The sequence below is a fragment of the Dromiciops gliroides genome, chromosome 1 (genome assembly GCF_019393635.1).
Source record: "Dromiciops gliroides isolate mDroGli1 chromosome 1, mDroGli1.pri, whole genome shotgun sequence".
In the NCBI taxonomy this organism is placed as follows: Eukaryota; Metazoa; Chordata; class Mammalia; order Microbiotheria; family Microbiotheriidae; genus Dromiciops; species Dromiciops gliroides.
Window position 1 is genome coordinate 389,144,949 of NC_057861.1, and position 20,668 is coordinate 389,165,616.

A 20,668-nucleotide genomic window follows, 5' to 3' on the forward strand; every position below is an offset into this window, starting at 1 on the left:
GGACTCATCACATTTAATTTCTGGCATGGTTGACATAATAGTGATCTTAGAACAAAGGAGAAAGTGTATGTAACTATTGGCATGATTACCTCAAACGTTCATCTCATTCCAAATGTAGTTTATCTTATATTGTTACATTAAATAAGTAAACAATTAGATTCATTTTCTAATAGATGATCACATATTGATCAAAATTCAGATATAAAACAAAACTAATAAAGACTTTAGTCAGGTCAGCCAAAAGTATAATACCTAATACCACTCCTTCCCCACCCCATATTATTGTTCTTTAGTAGTTTCAGTCATGTTCAACTCTTCGTGACCCAATTTGGGATTTTCGTGACAAACATACTAGAGTGGTTTGTCGTTTCCTCCTCCAGCTCATTTTACAGATGAGGAAATTCAGGCAAACAGTGTTTGTTAAATGACTTGCCCAGAGTCACCCAAATAATAAGTGTCTGAGGCCGTATTTGAACTCAGAAAGATGTATCTTCCTGACTTCAGGCTTAGCAACTGTAACACCTAGCTGCCCACAGCTTTTTTGTCTGTTTGTTTTAGCTGTACCATATTGTTTTAATTACTCCTAAGTCTTGTGCCTTATCAATTTTATTTATTTTATCAACATGTCCTTTACCTGGTTTCAGGTATAAACCTGTTTAAAGTAATTTTCTTCTAAAGTGAACCCATGATATGCTTTAAGAATTGAATACCCATTCCACAATGCAAATTGTCATTCTCGTTTCCACTTTTACCAGTTTATCATAACAGAAAATGAATAAATGTTATTCTTCTTCAGCATGGTGTGCCAGAAAATGCATTGGAATGAGTGCCAGGAGATGTAAGTTCTGCTATTAACTAGCTTTATGACTTAGGGCAAATAACTTCATCTTGCTGGTCTCCAGGGTTTGTGTGTGTGTGTTTTTAATCAATAAAGTTTAGGGGATTGGAGTTTGCAGCCCTTTCTATTTCTAAAATATTAACTCAATAAAATATAAAGTAAAAGTATATGCTATTTCAAATAAGCTACTACCATTCAGTAATAAAAAAGAGAATTCTGAAGATTATACAAATGACTATCCCCCAAATAGTATGTTATCCAACAATTAGATATTTTAGTACTCAACTGGAGTCACTTTGCAAATGTGCAGAAGCACATGGGCATATAAACAAATTCACCTTCATCAAAAGACAAAAGGATACATGGGTCTTTTATGTTTTGGGGTTTTTTTGGATTTTTTGTTTTGGGCTAGGCAATTGGGGTCAAGTGACTTGCCCAAGGTCACACAGCTAGTAAGTGTTAAGTGTCTGAGGCTGGCTTTGAACTCAGGTCCTCCTGACTCCAGGGCCGGTGCTCTATCCACTGCGCCACCTAGCTGCCCCTACATGGGTCTTTTAAAGGGGGAATGCATCAATATTAACCCTTGAGGTCACTGAATTTGAGGTAAAGAATTATATCCAAAGTAACAACAATTTGTAAGATGATCAGCTGTGAATGACTTAGCTATTTTCAGCAATGCAATGATCCAAGACAACTCTGAAGGACTTGTGAAAAATGGAATCTGTCTCCAGAGAAAGAACTGATGGTATCTGAATACAGATTGAAGCATAATTTTTTTTTTAGTTTCTTTTTCTTAAAGTTTTTTTTGTCTGTTTTCTTTCACAACCTGACTAATGTGGAAATGTTTTGCATGACTACCATGTATAACTTATATTGAATTGCTTGTGTTCTTAAGGAGGGGGTGGGGAAGGAAGGAGGAAGAGAATTTGGAACACAAAAATTTTTTAATTGATGTTAAAATTGTTTTTACATGTAATTTTGGGAAAAAATAAAATTCTAAATTTAAAAAAGAAAAGAAAAAGAATTTGATTCTAGATAGGCCTACCCGCTATCTACACAACCCCTTCTTTCCTTTTCTCCCATTCCATCTGTTGACTAAGAAGTTTCACTGGATCTCCTTAATCCATTACACATTTTTATCACATAGAAATTCCATGATCTCAGATCTTTTTGTGAATCTAAAAGCTTCAATAATTGGAAGTGAATAGAATAAGTACATGTGCATAATTAAGACAACAAATACATCCCATAAATAATTATTGTAAAAATTATATCATTTAACAACAAAATTAAAGATATATGTAGGAAATTTACCCCTAAAAATTAGGTTTGTTTTTTAAAACATAATCACAATATATTTTATTACAATTTAGAAGGAGAAATTGTCCTAACCAAATAACATGTAGGATTGATACTATATCAAATACAATTTGCTTGTTTTGTTTTCTCATTTTTACTGTTTTTCTTTCTATCTAAGATTTCTTTCTTATTGCTAAATAATGAAAACAGTAAGAAATCTAATTGAAAACCATATAATGACTTACGAAGAGAAAAGCAACAAAATATTAACTATTTGTCAAGGCTATGTGGAAAAACTAGAATTATACTGTTGTGCTTTATTTGACATGGAATCTTTTCCATAACAGCATTCAAAGTGACTCTCATTGGATCAAGCTGCCAGATCTTTAAATTTCATCCCAAAGATCTTTGTAATGTAGTTACTATATATAAGATAATACGATGCCAATATCTTAAACTTGTTCTTCAACCCAAATGTTCATCAGAGGTAATATCTGGCTATAATGTTAAGATAACCAATTTTATGGATTTTTTTTCCTAAAAGCTTAGAAATCAATTCACAAAGTATTCAGAACAGTGTTGTAGATAACTGCCATTAATTTTCACCCTTCACAAAAATAAATAACAAGTTCTTGGTACTCTATAGTCATACAAAATGTCATTCTTAAAATGACAATTTTTCAACTTTCAGACTTTCATGCACTATTAAAAAGCAATTTTGAATTTTAAACTGAAACAGATTTGAACTATTTCTTTGAACTTGACATGTAGTTCAGTGCATTTATTTTAACTATAACTCATGAGCTATTGCATTAATGGCCTATAAGAATTGTTCGGGTTTTTTACTAGGAATTTTGGCAAAGACTGATAAATGATGCCTACCTTTTTCTTTTGTAAAATGAGTCTTGGTGAAAAGGTCAAAATCGATGACTACTTCATGTAAGAGAATAAACATGCCAAGTAAAATTTACTATAAATTGAATCCTATTACCCCATTAATTTCCATTGTAAGTTTAGAACTGGACAGACTGAGATCACAATTCAGACAAATCTTTGAAATCACACAATTAAGGAAAATAAATATCTTTTGATAATACTTCACAACTTTACTATGTTCCAAATATTAACTAACATACTATATTAAAAACAAATCACAAAGTAGAAATACTGTACTAACTTGTGTCCCATTGCCTATAGAGTAGGATTACAGAATCCTTTAGTGAGAAGCAGTGGAAATATTTGTTGTACCAAGTTAGGGTTAGAGAGCCAGCCCAGGAAAGTATTTCAGAAACCAGGTAGCCTAACGCTCCTCATTTTACAGGTGAGGAAAATGATAGGGAGGGAAGTTATAAGTGACTTGGCCAAGGTAACAAAGATAATAAGCACCAAAGACAGGGAACCCAGCTCCTCTGACTCCAGAATTATTCCTTTCCACTGAATAATATGAAACTCCTATTACTTACTATAGAGACCCTTATAATTAGATTGAGGAAACACAAGACTTTTGGCACATGAACCAGCATAAGTATATGGACTTCTTTATTGTAATGGGAAAATGGATTAAGAAGAAAAGCTTAAGAAACATAGGTTTGAGAGTCCTCAAGGGACTGGAGCCAGGAAATATAGTTTGTTTGGTTACGTCACCCCATGCATAATTATAAACAAAGTACCAATTCTTATTAAAAGAGGTTCTAAGACTAATAAACTAAATTATCAAACACTCAATATGGCATCGACCTTCTTAGGTCTCCATAGATTTTAATAGACTAATAGATATTTTCTTCCATGTGTGGCAATTTAACTATTTGTACCAAAGTACTCCATTAACCTAATTCCCTGTTATTTAGTAACACCACATCCTTGAGCAAGGCATTTCAGTCATGGAAATTTCAGTTACTCAAAAAACCAAATTATTGAGGAAATGTGATGTTGTAAAGATGTGTGTGTCGGCGGGGGGGGGGTGACTTTATGTCACTGATGTCTTACTGAAAAACTGCATCTAAAATTGCAAAGATACCTAAAATACATATTGTATTTTCACTCTCATCCTTCCACCAATTTCCTAAAATGCAGTATTTTTAGCAAATGAGCAATGTTGATTTGTCGTATCCATCAGCTTCTCTTGAATGATCTCATCTGCATCACATGATGTTTCATTTGTTGAATTTGAAACTGCACTTGAATTAGGAACTTTGGCTTTTCTACTTGAGTTACCTGTGAACAAATATACAAAATGCAATTAAATAACCATAGAAAATTATTACATCATTAGGTTTTTGATTTTTTGCTAAATTTGAATGATAGCATCATTTTTCATGGAGGGGCAACATTTTATAAAGAAAAGCATGATGTTAGAAATCATTTCCCGGGGCAGCTAGGTGGCACAGTGGATAGAGCACTGGCCCTGGATTCAGGAGGACCTGAGTTCAAACCCAGCCTCAGACACTTGACACTTACTAGCTGTGTGACCCTGGGCAAGTCACTTAACCCCAATTGCCTCATCAAAAACAAAACAAAACAGAAATCAATTCCTGTGCTGTGAATGAGATATAATTGATCCTTTCTTGAGAGTAAAAAAAAAAAATGAAAGTGAAAAGAGACACAGTAAATGAAATGCTGGGCCTAGAGTCAGAAAGATCAGAGTTCAACTGTAGCCTCACACTAACTGTGCGACCCTGGATAAGTCATTTAACTACGTAGAGATACTAATAGCACATTCTCCCCAGGGTTGTGAGGATCAAATGAGATACTATTTGTAAAGCACTTAGCCCAGTCCCTGGGATTGTCTCAGTGATTCTATGACAGAAATACATTCTAGATCAGAAGGTATCAATAAATCATATTTCCATAGCCCTTTAGTTAATTAGACAGCACAAATACTGTTATCCATATTTTACAGATGAGGTGAAAGGCTGAGTTTTAAGGGGTTTGCTTAAAGCCACACAGCTAGTGGGTACCAGAAGTAGGACTCAAACTCAGGCTTTATTCTGAGTCCTGTCCACTTTCAATTATGCCAGTCTCCCTTCTCAATTCACAGTTCCCAGACCTAATTGGTATTTGACACTCCTACTAAGGCTATGTTCCCATTTTTTAAAAAAGGGGTATATGGTGTAACCAATCCACTCATCTTGACCAGGCTAATTAATAGTCAAAATTGAGTGTTCTTTTTTGTTTGTTTATTTTGGTTTTTTTGTTTGTTTGTTTGTTTGTTAGGACAATGAGGGTTGAGTGACTTGCCCAGGGTCACACAGCTAGTAGTGTCAAGTGTCTAAGGCTGGATTTGAATTCAGATCCTCTTGAATCCAGGGCTGGTGCTTTATACACTGTGCCACCTAGCTGCCCCCAAAATGAGTGTTCTTTATGAAGACCAGCAAAAGGAAAGTACTGGTTGCACTATTTACTCCAAAATTTTTAGAATTTAGTGACTGGGCACATCTTATAGTCCTACTGCTTCATTTTGCAGATGAAACTGAAACCCAGAAAGATGAAATGACTTATCCAGTAAAACAGCTAATATCAGAACCAAGTACACTAACTCATCATCTCATATTCTTTCCAGTATAATATGTTACTTCTCCTTCAGTCACTGCATATAGACTAACTGAGACTACAAATCAATATTAGCAGAACAATAATAACTATAATAGGCAACATTTATATAGGGTTTACTATGAGTCAGGCGCCATGCTAAGAATTTTACAATTATTATCTCATTTGATCTTCACAATAACCCTTGGAGTTAGCTGCTTTATTATCCCTAATTTATAGATACAGAAACAGAGGCAAACAGAGGTTAAGTGATTTGCCCAGAGTTTCAATAAGTGCTAGTAAGTGCCTGGGGCCTGATTTGAACTCAAGTGTTCCTGAGTGCTTTATCCACCATGCCACCAGGCTGGATCAGAAGCAGAGGATTCATAATATGGATATTCACTCATTAGAAGTTGGGCCTGAAACTATTACTTTTACCAAACATGCTTTATAGTAGTCCCTTTTCTAATATGAAAAAGTTTCCAAGTATAAAGCCAATAATCTAAAAGGAAAAGTTCCAGTCCATTACTTTCCTTCTGAACTTTTCTAGTGGCACTAATAAATTACTGTCATTTTGTGCCTTTAATGTCTTGTTTGCCAATAAAACTCTGTTATACCCCATCATGGAACAAAAGTTATCCCAGATTAACTAATATAGAAGCATTTGCTGTAGCAAATTCTACCAAACTGGAAGGGTATTGAGTTCAGAGCTTAGATTCAACTGTATGTCATCTGAGAATCAGTCAAGCTCAGTTTGGAGAGGCTCATCTCCAGCAACCTGCCCACCAGGCAATGATGGGAGAGAGGTGGAGGATAGTCACTCGCAAAGTAGAGCTTTATTTGACAAGGCAGAACATGTCCACCAGCCTGACAAAGAGCTTTTTGCCCACTTAGCTTGTTTGAGTGTGAAAGATGGCTCATTTCATTCATTTGACTACCTTATATTATGAATGGCTGGCAAATTTTTCATCCTTATTAGAAAAATTGGATGAATACACCTTGGCATTAGATTAGAATTTAGCTGTTAATTATTTTAGTTCCTGAGATAAGTACCCCAGGCAGTGTAGTGAAGTAAGAGGACTGGATTTGAAATCAGAAGGCCTGGATTCAGATCCCCTCCCTGCTGCTGATGTAATATTGGGTGAGTTATTTAACTTCTTTGGGCTTCAGTTTCTTCATTTGTAAAAAAAATGAAGCTATTGGACTAAATGAGCTCTATTGTCCCCTTCAGTCCTGAATATAGGATCCTATTTGTTGTTGTTCAGTCATGTCAGTCACATCTGACACTTCATGACCCCATTTGGAGTTTTCTTGGTAAAGGTACTGGAATGGCTTGTCATTTCTTTCTCCAGTTTATTTTACAGATGAGGAACTGAGGCAAGCAGGGTTAGATGACTTGCCCAGGGTCACCCAGTAAGTGTCTGAGGTTTGGATTTGAACTTATGAAGATGAGTCTTTTTAACTCCAGGTCCAGCACTCTATCCACTGAGCCACCTAGCTGCCCTGTATAATCCTATACAGGAGTTTTAAACTATAGTTTTTTTATAATTTAACATAATTTTTAAAATATGAAAATGTGTATTTTATGAGGTGACATTAGTTATATTTTCTACCTTCCTCCCACCTAATATGAAAATGAGTTTCTACACCGAACCACTATTACCCTTGGCTGCCATGTTTCCATGCTTGGCAAGGAGATCAAGTGCTTTGTGGATGAGACAATTTACATGGTTTTTTGGTTTGTTTGTTTTTTGGCCAGTGTGGTAAGAGCAATGTCTACCATGTGAGCTAAGTTAGTTTTTCCTTAAAAGGTATTAAAAGTCTTCTTTGCAGCTTAATTGACTTAAGAGATGAAGGCTCAGGCCATTGATTATTCCCTCCCTTAAGCTTCAGTAGTGCTCCAATTGGGCCAAAACAGAAGTAGGGCAGTTATGCTCAACTGAATCAATGTTGTATCCTTGCTAAGTATCCTTTCCCTGCCATATCCAAGGGATGCTCTTTGTGTTAACTGTTAGATGGTTTGCAGACATCTCATTTTGTTTCACTTCCAAAGCTGAAGCACCAGGCCAGTCTGAATCAGACCTGGCTTATATAACACAGTTTCTTTTATTGTAAGTATTATACATTGATTAACTAAACTTCTGTGGTACACACTTGAGGAGAAAATCTTTGTGTTGCATTATAGTTTGTTCTGTTTCTCTATTTACTGTTCTTCAGTGTCATTACATCAATCACGGAGGTAATTTTTAAATATGCCTGTGTCTGTCTACACACACACACACACACACACATATCTTTGTTTGGAAGGCCTAGGAAACAAAATATAAGTGCTATTTTGGGCCTAGTGAAGTTTCCATTAATCTTAGTAAACATATGAAACACTCTTTAAAAAAAAAGATCTGTATTTTAATTCCTTTAAATATTGCTCCTCAGAAGTCAGGAATTGGTTAGGTCTCCTCCTATTTTACTAATCCTGACATGTTTAGAGTCATGTTGGCTTTGACTTTAAAAAAATCATGTTTCACAATCAAATTCAACTTCATAATAGGGGAAAAATTAGCTGTTTCCTAATTTAGTTATTTTGGGTATTCTCTGTAAATTATCTACATTCCAACTACTCTGATTTCTATCCTATTTCTTCTAGAAGCAACCAAAATAATTTATTATTTAGTCTGCCTCCTTCCCACTGGGTTCTACAGGTTTGCAAAAGTTTATTGTAATGCTATGGCACTGGATTTTTTCTTTCTTTTGAGAATAGTGAGTTCCCCTGTGGCTCATTATTCATAATGCCTAGATGCTAGATTTTTTTAAACATGAGAGAGAGGACACAACTTTTTAGACCTGTTTGTTAGAACTATCCCCCTAACTTTTCAGATTATGAGGAAAAATTTTTATTTTAAATACCAAACTGACCTGATTCGGTTAGCCAATCAACACTAATAGTGTTCACAGTCTCTCGAATTTGTGCAAAAGTGCCTTCTGTTTATACCCCACCAATAAATTAGACTAGGTATACATAATGGGAAAAAAAGACATTTACAATTTGGAGCATGGTAATAGTAGACATCATTCAACAGTTACTGCTTTCCCTCCAGGAATACATGAGGAGAGAAGGAAATAAAACTAATAAGGAAAAGATTATGAACCCCAGTTCTGGCTTTTCTTTATTTAGACAGAAAACTAATTACCTGATCTGCAAGCTAGGGATAATGCTCCCTGCTCTTTTCTTGGTCCTAATGATATTGCATAGATATATTCTGAAGCAATGAGGCAGCTAGCCGGCACAGTGGATAAAGCACTGAACCAGAAATCAGGAAGACTTCAATATTGCACACTTAGTAGCTGTGTGACCCAGTACAAGTCACTTAATCTCGTCATGCCTCAGTTTTCTCATCTGTAAATGGTGAGGTTGTTGAGAAGATAAACTGAGTTAATATTTTAAAATCTCTCTGTTAACTTTAAAACCCTATATAGATGCTAGCTATTATTATTTCTGTCATCTTTGTCATCATCATCATCACCATCAGACACATGTAATGCATTTGAGTTCCTTGAATATTTGTTACACGTGAATAATAATTTTCTCCTTTTCCTCTCCATTCTGGGGATTGCCTAGAACCAGTAATTCCATTTCTTCTATTTCGTTGTGTTCTTTTATATATATGAGGTTCATATGTTAATCTCAGCCTACCTTTGATCTTTTTTTTTAACCCTTGGGCTGTGTTTTTTTTTTTAATTGTACATGTTTAAATTCAGTTCAGTAAGTAAGCTGGCAATATCTTTTCACTTATCATCACCAGGAATGTGGTCAGTGCTCCCCTTCTTAAAATTGCTATGATTTCTTTTATCTTTTTCCTGATTGCATTCACTTTTAGGGTTATTCTTCAAGAAGGGCATATATATTCCTAAAATCCTTCCCATTCAGTATCCTCTCACCAAAATGTTAATAGCATCACTGGGACTAAAGGCATCTTACAGGTCTAATTTCCTTGTCATCAGGAAAAACTAGAGCTAAAATTTTTCTTTCATTATCTGCTCACTGAAGTACTCCTCTGATTCTTTCTGTAAGGAAGAGAAGATGCCAGTGCCTCCCCACACCTCATTTGTCATGGTATGTCACGGAACTATTCTCGGAAGGAGATGCCCCAACCTGCTGTCCAAGAGTTGGAGACACTGCAAGCTATAAAGAGAACCCTGCAGGAAAGGGGGAAGTGGGGAGAGGAAAAAGAGGAAGGGCATTTCTTATCATCCCACCAAAATCAACTATCCAGCTTTAAATCAGAACTGCTATACCAATAGGAGAGGGGCAGCTAGATGGCGCAGTGGATAGAGCACTGGCCCTGGAGTCAGGAGTACCTGAGTTCAAATCCGGCCTCAGACACTTAACACTTACTAGCTGTGTGACCCTGGGCAAGTCACTTAACCCCAATTGCCTCGCAAAAAAAAAAAAAATAGGAGACACTGTGCCCATAGGGGGTTAGAACCACATTTCAGATAGATTCAGATAAAGAATGAGACCTGAAGGAGAAAGCATCTTCCAGGAGAGTGACTCCTAGAAGATGAGAAGAGATTCATACAATAGTGAGGAGTAAACTTTGGGAGACCAGCTGGACAACTTGCCCATCGAAGATACTACACCAAGGAAAGCTGCATAAGGAGCTGTGAATAGCCTTTGCCACATATGTATCCTCCATGTGTGCCTCACTACCATTATGACTAAGTTTGAGCCCACTCTTATGATGACCTCTATGCACATTTATGGAAGAGTATCATAGTCTTATAATAGGATTTTTAAACTACTACTCTTGCTAGTTAGTCCTTTGAGTAAAAGCTTTGACTAAAAGATAATTGTGGGGGGGCAGCTAGGTGGCTCAGTGGATAGAGCACTGGCCCTGGATTCAGGAGGACCTGAGTTCAAATCCAGCCTCAGACACTTGACACTTACTAGCTGTGTGACCCTTGGGCAAGTCACTTAACCCCAATTGCATCACCAAAAAAAAAGATAATTGTGCCTACTGGATGATTACTAACTGGAAGTACAACAGTCGGGGCATATGAGCTAGCAGAGTTAGTCATCCAGACCTACAATATCCCTAGATAGTAACTACTCTTCTAGGGATCTGACCTACAAGTACAAATTGGAATATTCTTCCAGAGGGTTTAACTAAACTTTATTATGGGATAAAGGTGACCTTGAACTCTTGAAGGCTAGCCCAATGAAATGCAAGTTCTAGCTGGTCCTATCAATCTGGAAGAGCCTTTGAGTAAATATATGCAGGTTTTTTTATATTATGAAAATATTATTTTATATCATGTTTTTTCTGAGTCAATCAGAATATATGCCTTGGACAACCACTGCAGGTGGATGGTAAGCTGGAATCACAATTGAATTAGAAGAAGATGGAATGGATTGTATGTGGAAAATTTCATAGGACTTTCAAAGATCACAAGATGTTGTTTGACACAAAACCTATCTTTTTAACATTAATGTTCCCCAAGTCCATTTTCAATTTTTGGTTTTCAATTGCTTATTTAAACAATTCAGGGTTCAGTCATTTTAACTGCACTCCATATTTTTCGTTCATTTTTCTTGTTTTGCTTTTCGTTTTTTTGTTTTTTAAATTTCACCTTGGTTCTAACAAAATCACAGATAGTTGGCTCAGAGATAATTCTCAAAATAACAATTAGTCTTTTTATTTAAGTCATACATGAGTGGTCATGCAAAACATCTTGAACTGGGAGCTCTGGAATTTGGCTATAATATTCCTGGGAGTTTCATTTTGGGATCTTTTTCAGGAGGTGACTGGTGGATTCTTTCAATTTCTATTTTGCCTTCTGCTTCTAGAATATCAGGGCAATTTTACCTGACAACCTCTTGAAAGATGATGTCTAAGCTCTTATTTTGATCATGGTTGTCAGGCAGTCCAATAATTTTCAAATTATCTCTCCTGGATCTATTTTCCAGGTCAGCAGTTTTTCCAAGAGGATATTTCACATTGCCCTCTATTTTTTTTTTATTCATTTGGATTTGTTTTATTGTGCCTTTATTTCTCATAAAGTCACTAGCTTTCATTTGTTCAGTCATAATTCTTAGGCAATTATTTTCTTTGGAGAGCTTTTCCATTTGGCTTTTCAAGCTGTTCACTTTTTTCTCATGACTTTCCTGGGGGCAGCTAGGTGGCACAGTGGATAAAGCACTGGCCCTGGATTCAGGAGTACCTGAGTTCAAATCCAGCCTCAGACACTTGACACTTACTAGTTGTGCAACCCTGGGCAAGTCACTTAACCCCCATTGCCCTGCTAAATAAATGAATGAATGAATGAATGAATAAATACATGACTTTCCTGCATCACTCTCATTTCTCTTTCCATTTTTTTCTCTACCTCTCTTACTTAATCTTCAAAGTCCTTTTTGAGGTCTCTATGGCCTTGCTTCCCAGCTGCACTATTCCAAGCTTCTGGAGGCCCCAGGTGGTATGATTTAAGGAGGGGCAGGGTCTTCACTTGCCTGGCCTATGCTCTGGTCTGTAAATAACCCCAGGCCAACTTGCTAATTAACCAGGCAACAAAATTTTGTTTGCTATGGTTGTTAGCTCTGAGGAGCCTGTGCCCCTCCCTACCTGGGATGCTGCCACTCAAGATTTCTTCCTGGTTCCCTGCTGGGGTAGAACAACTGAATTCCCCCTGATCTCCTGCAGAAACCCCTGAAGACACACACACCCCCCCCCACCGCCACCAGCCATTCAGCCCTTTCCTCAGACTGTCAGCTTAGTTCCAGAAGATGCCACTACTGCAGCTGATTCAGAAGCTCAGGGTTAATTTCTCTGGAGTGGTCCACCCGGGGCTGGATCTGTGTTGGCACAACCATGGGGTTGGACTCCACTCCCACCCTGTACAGCAGACTCCTCCTCCTGAACTTCTAAGCCATCTTTGGCTGGAAAATGATCTCAGCCCATCTTTTTGTGGGTTCTGCTGCTCCAGGAGTTGTCTTATGGTTGTGTTTGGAGTTTTTTTGGAATAATTGTGTTAGGAGCTCTGAGCACTTACTGCCTTTCCTTTGCCATCTTGGCTCCAGCACTCCAATAAATCTTTTTTTAATCATAAAAGTATTTATTTTCTAGTTATATGTAAAGATAGTTTTCAACATTTGTTTTTATAAGATTTTCAGTTCCAAAATTTTCTCCTTCCCTCCCTTCCCTCCCTCTTCCCCAAGACAGCAAACAATCTGATATAGGTTATATATGTACAATCATATTAAACATATTTCTGCATTAGTAGAAAAATTGGGACACTAATGGACTGTTGGTGGAGTTGTGGATTGATCCAATCATTTTGGAGAGCAAATTGGAACTATATCCAAGGATTATAAAATTGTGTATACCCTTTGACCCAGTTCAGACCAACTACTAGGTCTATACCCAAAAGAGACTTAAAAATAAGGAAAATGACCTACATGTACAAAAATATTGATAGCAGTTCTTTTTATGATGGCAAAGAACTAGAAATTGAGGGGATGCCCATTGATTAGAGAATGGTTTAACAAGCTGTGGTATATGATTGTGATGGAATACTATTATCCTATAAGGAATGATGAGCAAGATTTTTTCAGAAAAACCTGGGAAGACTTGCATAAACTAATGCAAAATGAAAAGATAAGAAGTAGGAGAACATTGTACACAGTGAATAATATTGTATGATGCTCACCTGTGAATGACTTAGCTATTCTCAGCAATATAATAATCCAAGACAATCCCAAAGAACCTATGATGAAAAAAAATGCTCTCCAGCCCCAGAAAAAGAATTGGTGGTGCATAAATGCAGAGTGAAAGATACTTTTTAAACTTCCTTTATTATTCTTGTGGGTTTTTTGTTGTCTTTCACAACATGGAGAATATGGAAATGTTTTAAATGACTACATTTGTATCATCTATATCAAATTACTTGTCTTCACAAGGAGGAGGAAGGGGAGGAGGGAGGAATAAAATTTGGAATGCAAATAAAAAATATTTAAAATGCTTGTTTATATGTAATTGAGAAAGCATAAAATAGAAATTAAATGAGAGAAAAAAAGAAAGTGTGGTAAAATAAATAGCTTAGCAAAACCATCCCAAAAGCATTCAGTGAGAAATATGGAAGGACTACAAACAGAAGAAAAGTGGAGGATTTGCAAAAGCCATTTTAATGAACTATTTTCTCTATTAAGGAGAATAGAACCACCATTCTTAGACTCTGACATTGCAGTGGCTAGAGAGGAAGCAGAAATGGCACTAAAGAGAATGGGGGGGGGCAGCTAGGTGGCGCAGTGGATAAAGTACTGGCCCTGGATTCAGGAGTACCTGAGTTCAAATCTGGCCTCAGACACTTGACACTAACTAGCTGTGTGACCCTGGGCAAGTCACTTAACCCCCATTGCCCTGCAAAGAGAGACAGAGACAGAGACAGAGACAGAGACAGAGACAGAGAGACAGAGAGAGACAGAGAATATAGACAGGGAAAACAACTAAACTGGACCAAGTATAAATAGAAGAGATACATTCTGGGGATGGTACAATTGAGAGGGCATTGAGGAACTGATGGACAAGCTATCTGAAGAAGGTGAAGATACCAAAAGGATAGGAGGTTAAAGGAGACCAAAACAGTTAACAGCATATGGTCTGAGTCAAATTTCCTCTTCCCACCATGGTCTCCTAGTTTGTTCTCCAATCATATAAACTGGTGTTTAACATGGAACCTTTCCTTTGGCTCTTTTGAGAAAGAGGAGAAATTGCTTTCTGAGCCAATTTGAGAGGAGTTAGTTACGTTTATCCACAGGCAGGGTGATTATTCCATCTCGTGAGATTCCTTCCAGCCTCTGGATTCTTGGTGCAGTGCATTTTTTCTTCTAGATGCCTTGAGCATGATGCCTTATTGCTCCAATTTCCTGCCTATCTCCACCTGCAGTGAATACTATTTGTTATCACAAAAGAGGCTAGTAGACTTTAAAATCTGCAGTGTCCCACCACTACTGTGTGGTTATGTTTTCCTTCTTACATCCAGGACAAAGCATTCTCTCCCTTGGCTGTCTTATTCACAACTACAGATTCAACTATCAGCCCTGTGTAAATGACTCTCCACAACTCTGACCTCTTATCTACAATCCAAACCTGCATCTCCAGCTCCCTCAGTATATTTTCCCCTGGATGTACTGGCCACACTTCAGGAATAATGTAGACAAAGCTGAAGTTTCTCTATAAAAATGAACCTCTTCACTTTGCTATTTCAGTGGCACCACCATTCACATGGACTTTCAAGTTTTTGACCTTGAGGTTATCTCTCTGTTCCCTTCCCTTTACCTCAGTTTAAAGTTAAGTTCATTTTATTCCCAGAAAAACCTCTTGTACCTGCTCCCCTCCTATTCCTGTTGCTATCACCCTCACACAACCTTCCATTATTGGCCACCTGGAGTATATTACATTAGTTTCCTAACAGGCCTTCCTAACTCTATATCTTCTTCCTTCAATCTAACCTTTATAACACTGTCAGAGATTTTCCTTATGCATCAGTCTTGTCATGTCATGACTCTGAAAATCTTTAGTGGATCCCCTTTGTCTAGTGGATAAAGTTTCTATGCTTGTTGTTCAAGGCTCTAACAACTTACCTTTTTCATTATCGTGTCAAATTACTGCCCTCCAGATAGTACTTTGCTTGCTCCTCTCTGTTGCACTTATGGATTAAAGTTATCTATTTATGTCTCTTTTCCACATGGCAGAGTGTAGGGATAGTGAGAGCAGACCATATCCTCTAGAATCTGTATTTCCTCCAGTCTACCATAGAGCCATGTTAATAGCAAGCACTTAATAAATGTTCATTGAATTTAAATTTTAATTTGAAAGCCTCTCTACTACACTCAGCTATTCAACTCCAAGTTTGAAAAGCTCAGTGTAACAATGAGATGTTTAGGAAGATGATTGTGTTCTTATATATATATATATATATATATATATATATTTCTTAGATGTATTTAGTTATGGAATCAATCATTCAACAAATATTGAGTGCCTATTAATGAACTGTATGCCTTTATATAATTCATAAGACTATAGGATGTTTGTTCTTTTTTTTTTTTTAGTGAGGCAATTGGGGTTAAGTGACTTACCCAGGGTCACACAGCTAGTAAGTGTTAAGTGTCTGAGGCCGGATTTGAACTCAGGTACTCTTGGCTCCAGGGCCAGTGCTCTATCCACTGCACCACCTAGCTGCCCCATGTTTGTTCTTAAAAGGGCCGTGGGGGTCAGCTAGCCCAAGCTTCCATTGAACAAATGAGGAAAATGAAGTCAACATGCCGCACAGGTAGAAAATGGCAGATCTGGGGTTTGAACCCAGGTCCTCAGGCTCCAAATTCAGTGCTCTTTCTTCATGAAGAATGATAAGCACCTTGCTCACTTTTTAAGCAAACTATGGGACTTTTACAGTGGTACTTTTTAAACACAATGATTTACAATTGTTATAACCCATTCCTTTATAACAAAAGATAGAATGGGAGAAAATTACTTAGAGACAAGATTGAAAGACCAATCAATTACTCAGCAATAGCTCTTTGTGTTTGTGTCGGGAGTGGGGGGTAACCCTTTCCCAGAGGCAGTCTAAATCCTAGGATCATAACACAAAGACCCACTCTCTCAATGCCATTGTTAAAAGACTTAAATTATATACATCAAGAAGAATGAATATATATATACGTGTGTGTGTGTGTGTGTGTGAAATATGATGAACTGAAGAAAAAACATTGTCAAAAAAAAGCCTTTTTAGACTTATTAGACTTAACAATACTAGGAAAATCTTACTACCAAAGTTGATGGGGAGGAGGGGGGTGGAAAATGTCCAAGGTCCTGAAATCAGTTCCTATCTGTGCATAAATGCTACTCTCCCTAAAGTTCTTTGAATTGTTTTTAGAATGAAGAAGAATTTCAAAAACAACAAGTAATCTCAAGTATGAGAGGTTGCCTTTCTTTTAAGAAAAGATTTCCTATTGAGAAAATATCAGCTGTTGAAACATTTCTGGTGTGATTACTTGACCTACTTATTATATTAGTTTTTGACTATGATTTGTTTTTACTATGATTATGATTTACAAAGCATTCTGAACCTGGAATTGTGCTTTTTGCCTAGTGCTCCCAATAGACACAACTTTAGGCTCCTATTTCTTGATACACATGTTGGATTAGTTTTTGTATATGGGTCTGGCACATATGAAGTGTTTAATAAATGTTCATTGATTGATATTTGGCTACACTCATATCAGTTTCCCGTCACTGATTCAATGGAAACTTCTAAAGGAAAATAAATTATACCCCAAGAATGAGTATTTATTTCAATGATTCTGTTTAATTCTAAAAATATTTATTAAGCATTTACTACATGCCATGCGCTGCAATAAGTGCTAAGGATACAAAGAAAAAAGGAAAAAATAGCTCCTTCCCTCAGTCAACTTATATTTTAAAGGGGGGGACAACAAATACATAAACACTATTTTTATGTCACTCTCACATTTAGTTAACATCAAACAGAAGTTCAAAATTCAGTTAATATTTAGCTCCTTGAAGGCATAGACTGTGTCTTGTACAACTTTGCACTATCCATGGGGTCTAGAACGGTATAGTATATACCATACATTAAACAAATAGTTGCTTGATGAATTAATAAAAAGTCTTTCAAAGTAGAAGTTTGGGGCAACTAGGTGGCACATTGTATAGAGCCTAGCTTCTTAAACTGTGGGTTGCATAACTGAATTTGGGAGGGTCATGAAAAACTTGGCAACAGTAAAACATTATGTACACCTATTTTATATACCTATATACCCAAGGTTGCATAAAAATTTCTCAGGCAAAAACAGGTCAGGAATGGGAAAAGTTTAAGAAGCCCTGGGATAGAGCACTGGCCCTGGAGTCAGGAGGAAGTGAGTTCCATTCCAGCCTCAGACACTTACTAGCTGTATAACCCTGGGCAGGCCACTTAACTCCAATTGCCTCCAAAATTAAAAAAAAAACAACAAAAACAAAGTGGAAGGTGTTAGTTATCTATACAGGTACTGTCTGTGCCTAGTTGTATAAGTAATGATATGGTAGCAAAGTCATAAAAGATGAATCATCAAGTCACATAATTCTGTTGCTAGGTCTTTAGAGCCAAAATGAAATAGAACTTTAGGACAATTACTTAGATAGTTGATTGTGGATAATGACCTCAGGAAACAAATTACAAGCCTGGCATGGGATTGTCTAGTTGTAAAAGGGTGTTTCAACTATCCAAACATCTGATGTAGCACTTTATCTGCCAAAAATAGAGAATCTGACAAAGTCTTGCCTTATCTTACTGACAACTTCACTCTCCAAAAGATGAAATGATAAATGAAGTACTACTCAACTATTTCTGAAGTAGAAATGAAAACATTGAGCGTAAGTGACCCCTCTATTTAGAGAAAAGGTCTGATCTGTGTCCTACATTGAGAATAAGTGACCCCTCTATGTTAGAGAAAGGGTCTGATCTGTGTCCTACATTGAGCGTAAGTGACCCCTCTATGTTAGAGAAATGGCCATCTGAGTATAGTCTGATCTGTGTCCTGGGTTTAAGAAAAGCTGATTTCAAAGAGCTCACAGAAAGGGTAGTTAGGATCACATTTCCAAAAGGAAAGATAGCCCCCAAAAGATGAAATGCTCTTAATTAGGAGACTTATGGCAAATGCAAATAATTCTGATGAAGAAGAAAACAGAGAGATTATAGGATTTGAGAATTTGATGAGACTGTAGATATCATCTAATCCAAGCCTTTTCTTTTACAGATGAGGAAACCTGTCTAGTGTCAGACATCTAGTAAGTGGTATAGCCAGAACTATGATGTATCTCATACAATCAGGAGTATACTGGTAAATATTTAACAACTAGCTCTTTAGGGAAAGAAGTATACCCAACACACTTTTAAGTTTAATATGCATTACTAACACTTTCTTAAGTCGATTTAATCAACAAAACAATAAGCCAAATCCTAATTTGTAGCATTTGTCATTTTCTGAGGTGTAAGTATTCACAATGAAAATCTAACAATGTCTTTATAAACTGGCTTCTGTGTACCACTGGATACCATGAAATACAATGGAAAGAACAACCAAAAAACAACCTGAACACTATGTAATTATAATTAGAAGTGGCTAACGTTTCCAGAGAACAATAAGAAAGTGTATATTCTTCCCTTATTTATAAAGGTGGGAGAAATATGAGTGTCATTGTTCAGTTGTATCCAACTCTTCACAACCCTGTTTTGGGTTTTCTTGGCAAAGATCCTGGAGTGGTTTGATATTTCCTTCTCCAGTTCATTTTACAGATAAGGAAACTAAGGCAAACAGGGTTAAATGACTTGCCAAGGGTCACAAAGCTAGTAAATGTCTGAGAACAAATTTAATGTCAGGAAGAGGAGTCTTCCTGATTTCAGGCTCAGCATTCTATCCATTGCCCACATCCACCTCGCTGCCTGAAAATGGTTTAAAACATATGTAAATGATTTGACATATATAAATATATAAAACATACATAAAGTGCTTTGTAAACCTTACTACAATATATAAATGTGTTGTTGTTCAATCATATCCAACTCTTTTTGACACCATTTGGGGTTTTTTTGGCAAAGATCCTGGAGTGCTTTGCTATTTCCTTCTGCTCATTTTATAGATGAGAAAATTGAGGCAAACAGGGTTAAGTGACTTGTTCAGGGTTACACAGCTAGTAAGTGATCGAATTTTAACTCAGGTCTTCCTGATTCCACTCCTGGTGCTCTATCTACTGTACCACCATGAGTATAGAGTATTGCAGATACTGTCAGCTTTGGTTAAAGTGTTGGTTGATTGTATAGAACTGCATTTTTCCATTTCTTTTTTATTCTTTGCTATAAGGGAAAGCTTGCACGGTAGGGAAATGAGAGGAATATATTCAGAAATGAAGGTGATATTAAAATAAAAGATAGCTATAATTTTTTTAAAGAAGAAATTTAGTACAGATAAATGTAGACTCTTACACTTAGGTTCACATTCATTTTCACACAAATAGGGTGGGAATAGGGGTGTGGTGAGGGAACAGGGTTTTGTTTTGTTTTGTTTTATTTTCAGAAAAAGAGATAGGGTTGCCCACCTCTCCCTCTTCCTGGACTTCTATTTTGCAAAAGGGCACATTCATTCATCTCCTGGCCATATTAAAGCTTCAGGACATCAAATACATTCTCTTCCATGCTACCATCATAAAACAGGATCAAGATAACACATAAATAGGGGCACCCAGGTGGCACAGTGGATAAAGCACTGGCCCTGGATTCAGGAGTACCTGAGTTCAAATCCGGCCTCAGACACTTGACACTTACTAGCTGTGTGACCCTGGGCAAGTCACTTAACCCCCATTGCCCCGTAAAAAAAATTAAATAAATAACACATAAATAAAACTGATCGACACTAATCTCTCTGCCAGATTTCCAGTTCTTTTTTGTGTTGTCTTTCCTGATGTGAATGTTAGCTCCTTGAGGGCAGGGATTACCATCCTTTTTGCTTACTCATATAGTACCTGGTACATGTTAAATAAGTACTTTTTTCCTTCCTTTGGTTCTAGGCATTTTAGGAAAAACATTGACAAATTGAAACACATCAAGAAGAAAATTATCAAAATCGTGGGAGGCATGGAAACCATGGTCTACAGGGATTCAGTTGAAGGAAATGGGCATATTTGGTCTGGAGAAGAGAAGACTCAGTATTTGAAAGGCAATCATGTGAAAGAGAGATTAGACTTGTTCTATTCATCCCCAGAGACCAAAACTAGGATGGATGGGGGGAATTGTAGAGGCAGATTTTAGTTCAGCATAAGAAGAAATGTTTTGCAATGAGAGTGATCCAAAAGTGAAATAGGTTTTCTTGAAAGGTAGTAAGTTCCCCATCACTGAAGGATGACTGCTTTGGGGAATGTTGCAGAATTAAATGACTTTTTTTTTTTGGTG

At 36.8% G+C, this 20,668-nt stretch overlaps 1 protein-coding gene across 1 annotated transcript in view; it reads right to left on the bottom strand.

Annotated features, from left to right (window-relative positions):
* Window positions 1-1,878: 1,878 nt before the first annotated feature.
* SHISAL2B (shisa like 2B) overlaps window positions 1,879-20,668 on the bottom strand; it is a 29,922-nt gene continuing 11,132 nt past the window's right edge. Inside the window, exon 3 of the mRNA XM_043977078.1 lies at window positions 1,879-4,351. Coding sequence (XP_043833013.1) covers window positions 4,200-4,351 — 152 coding nt within the window. The 3' untranslated portion in view covers window positions 1,879-4,199. The remainder of the gene's footprint in view (window positions 4,352-20,668) is intronic.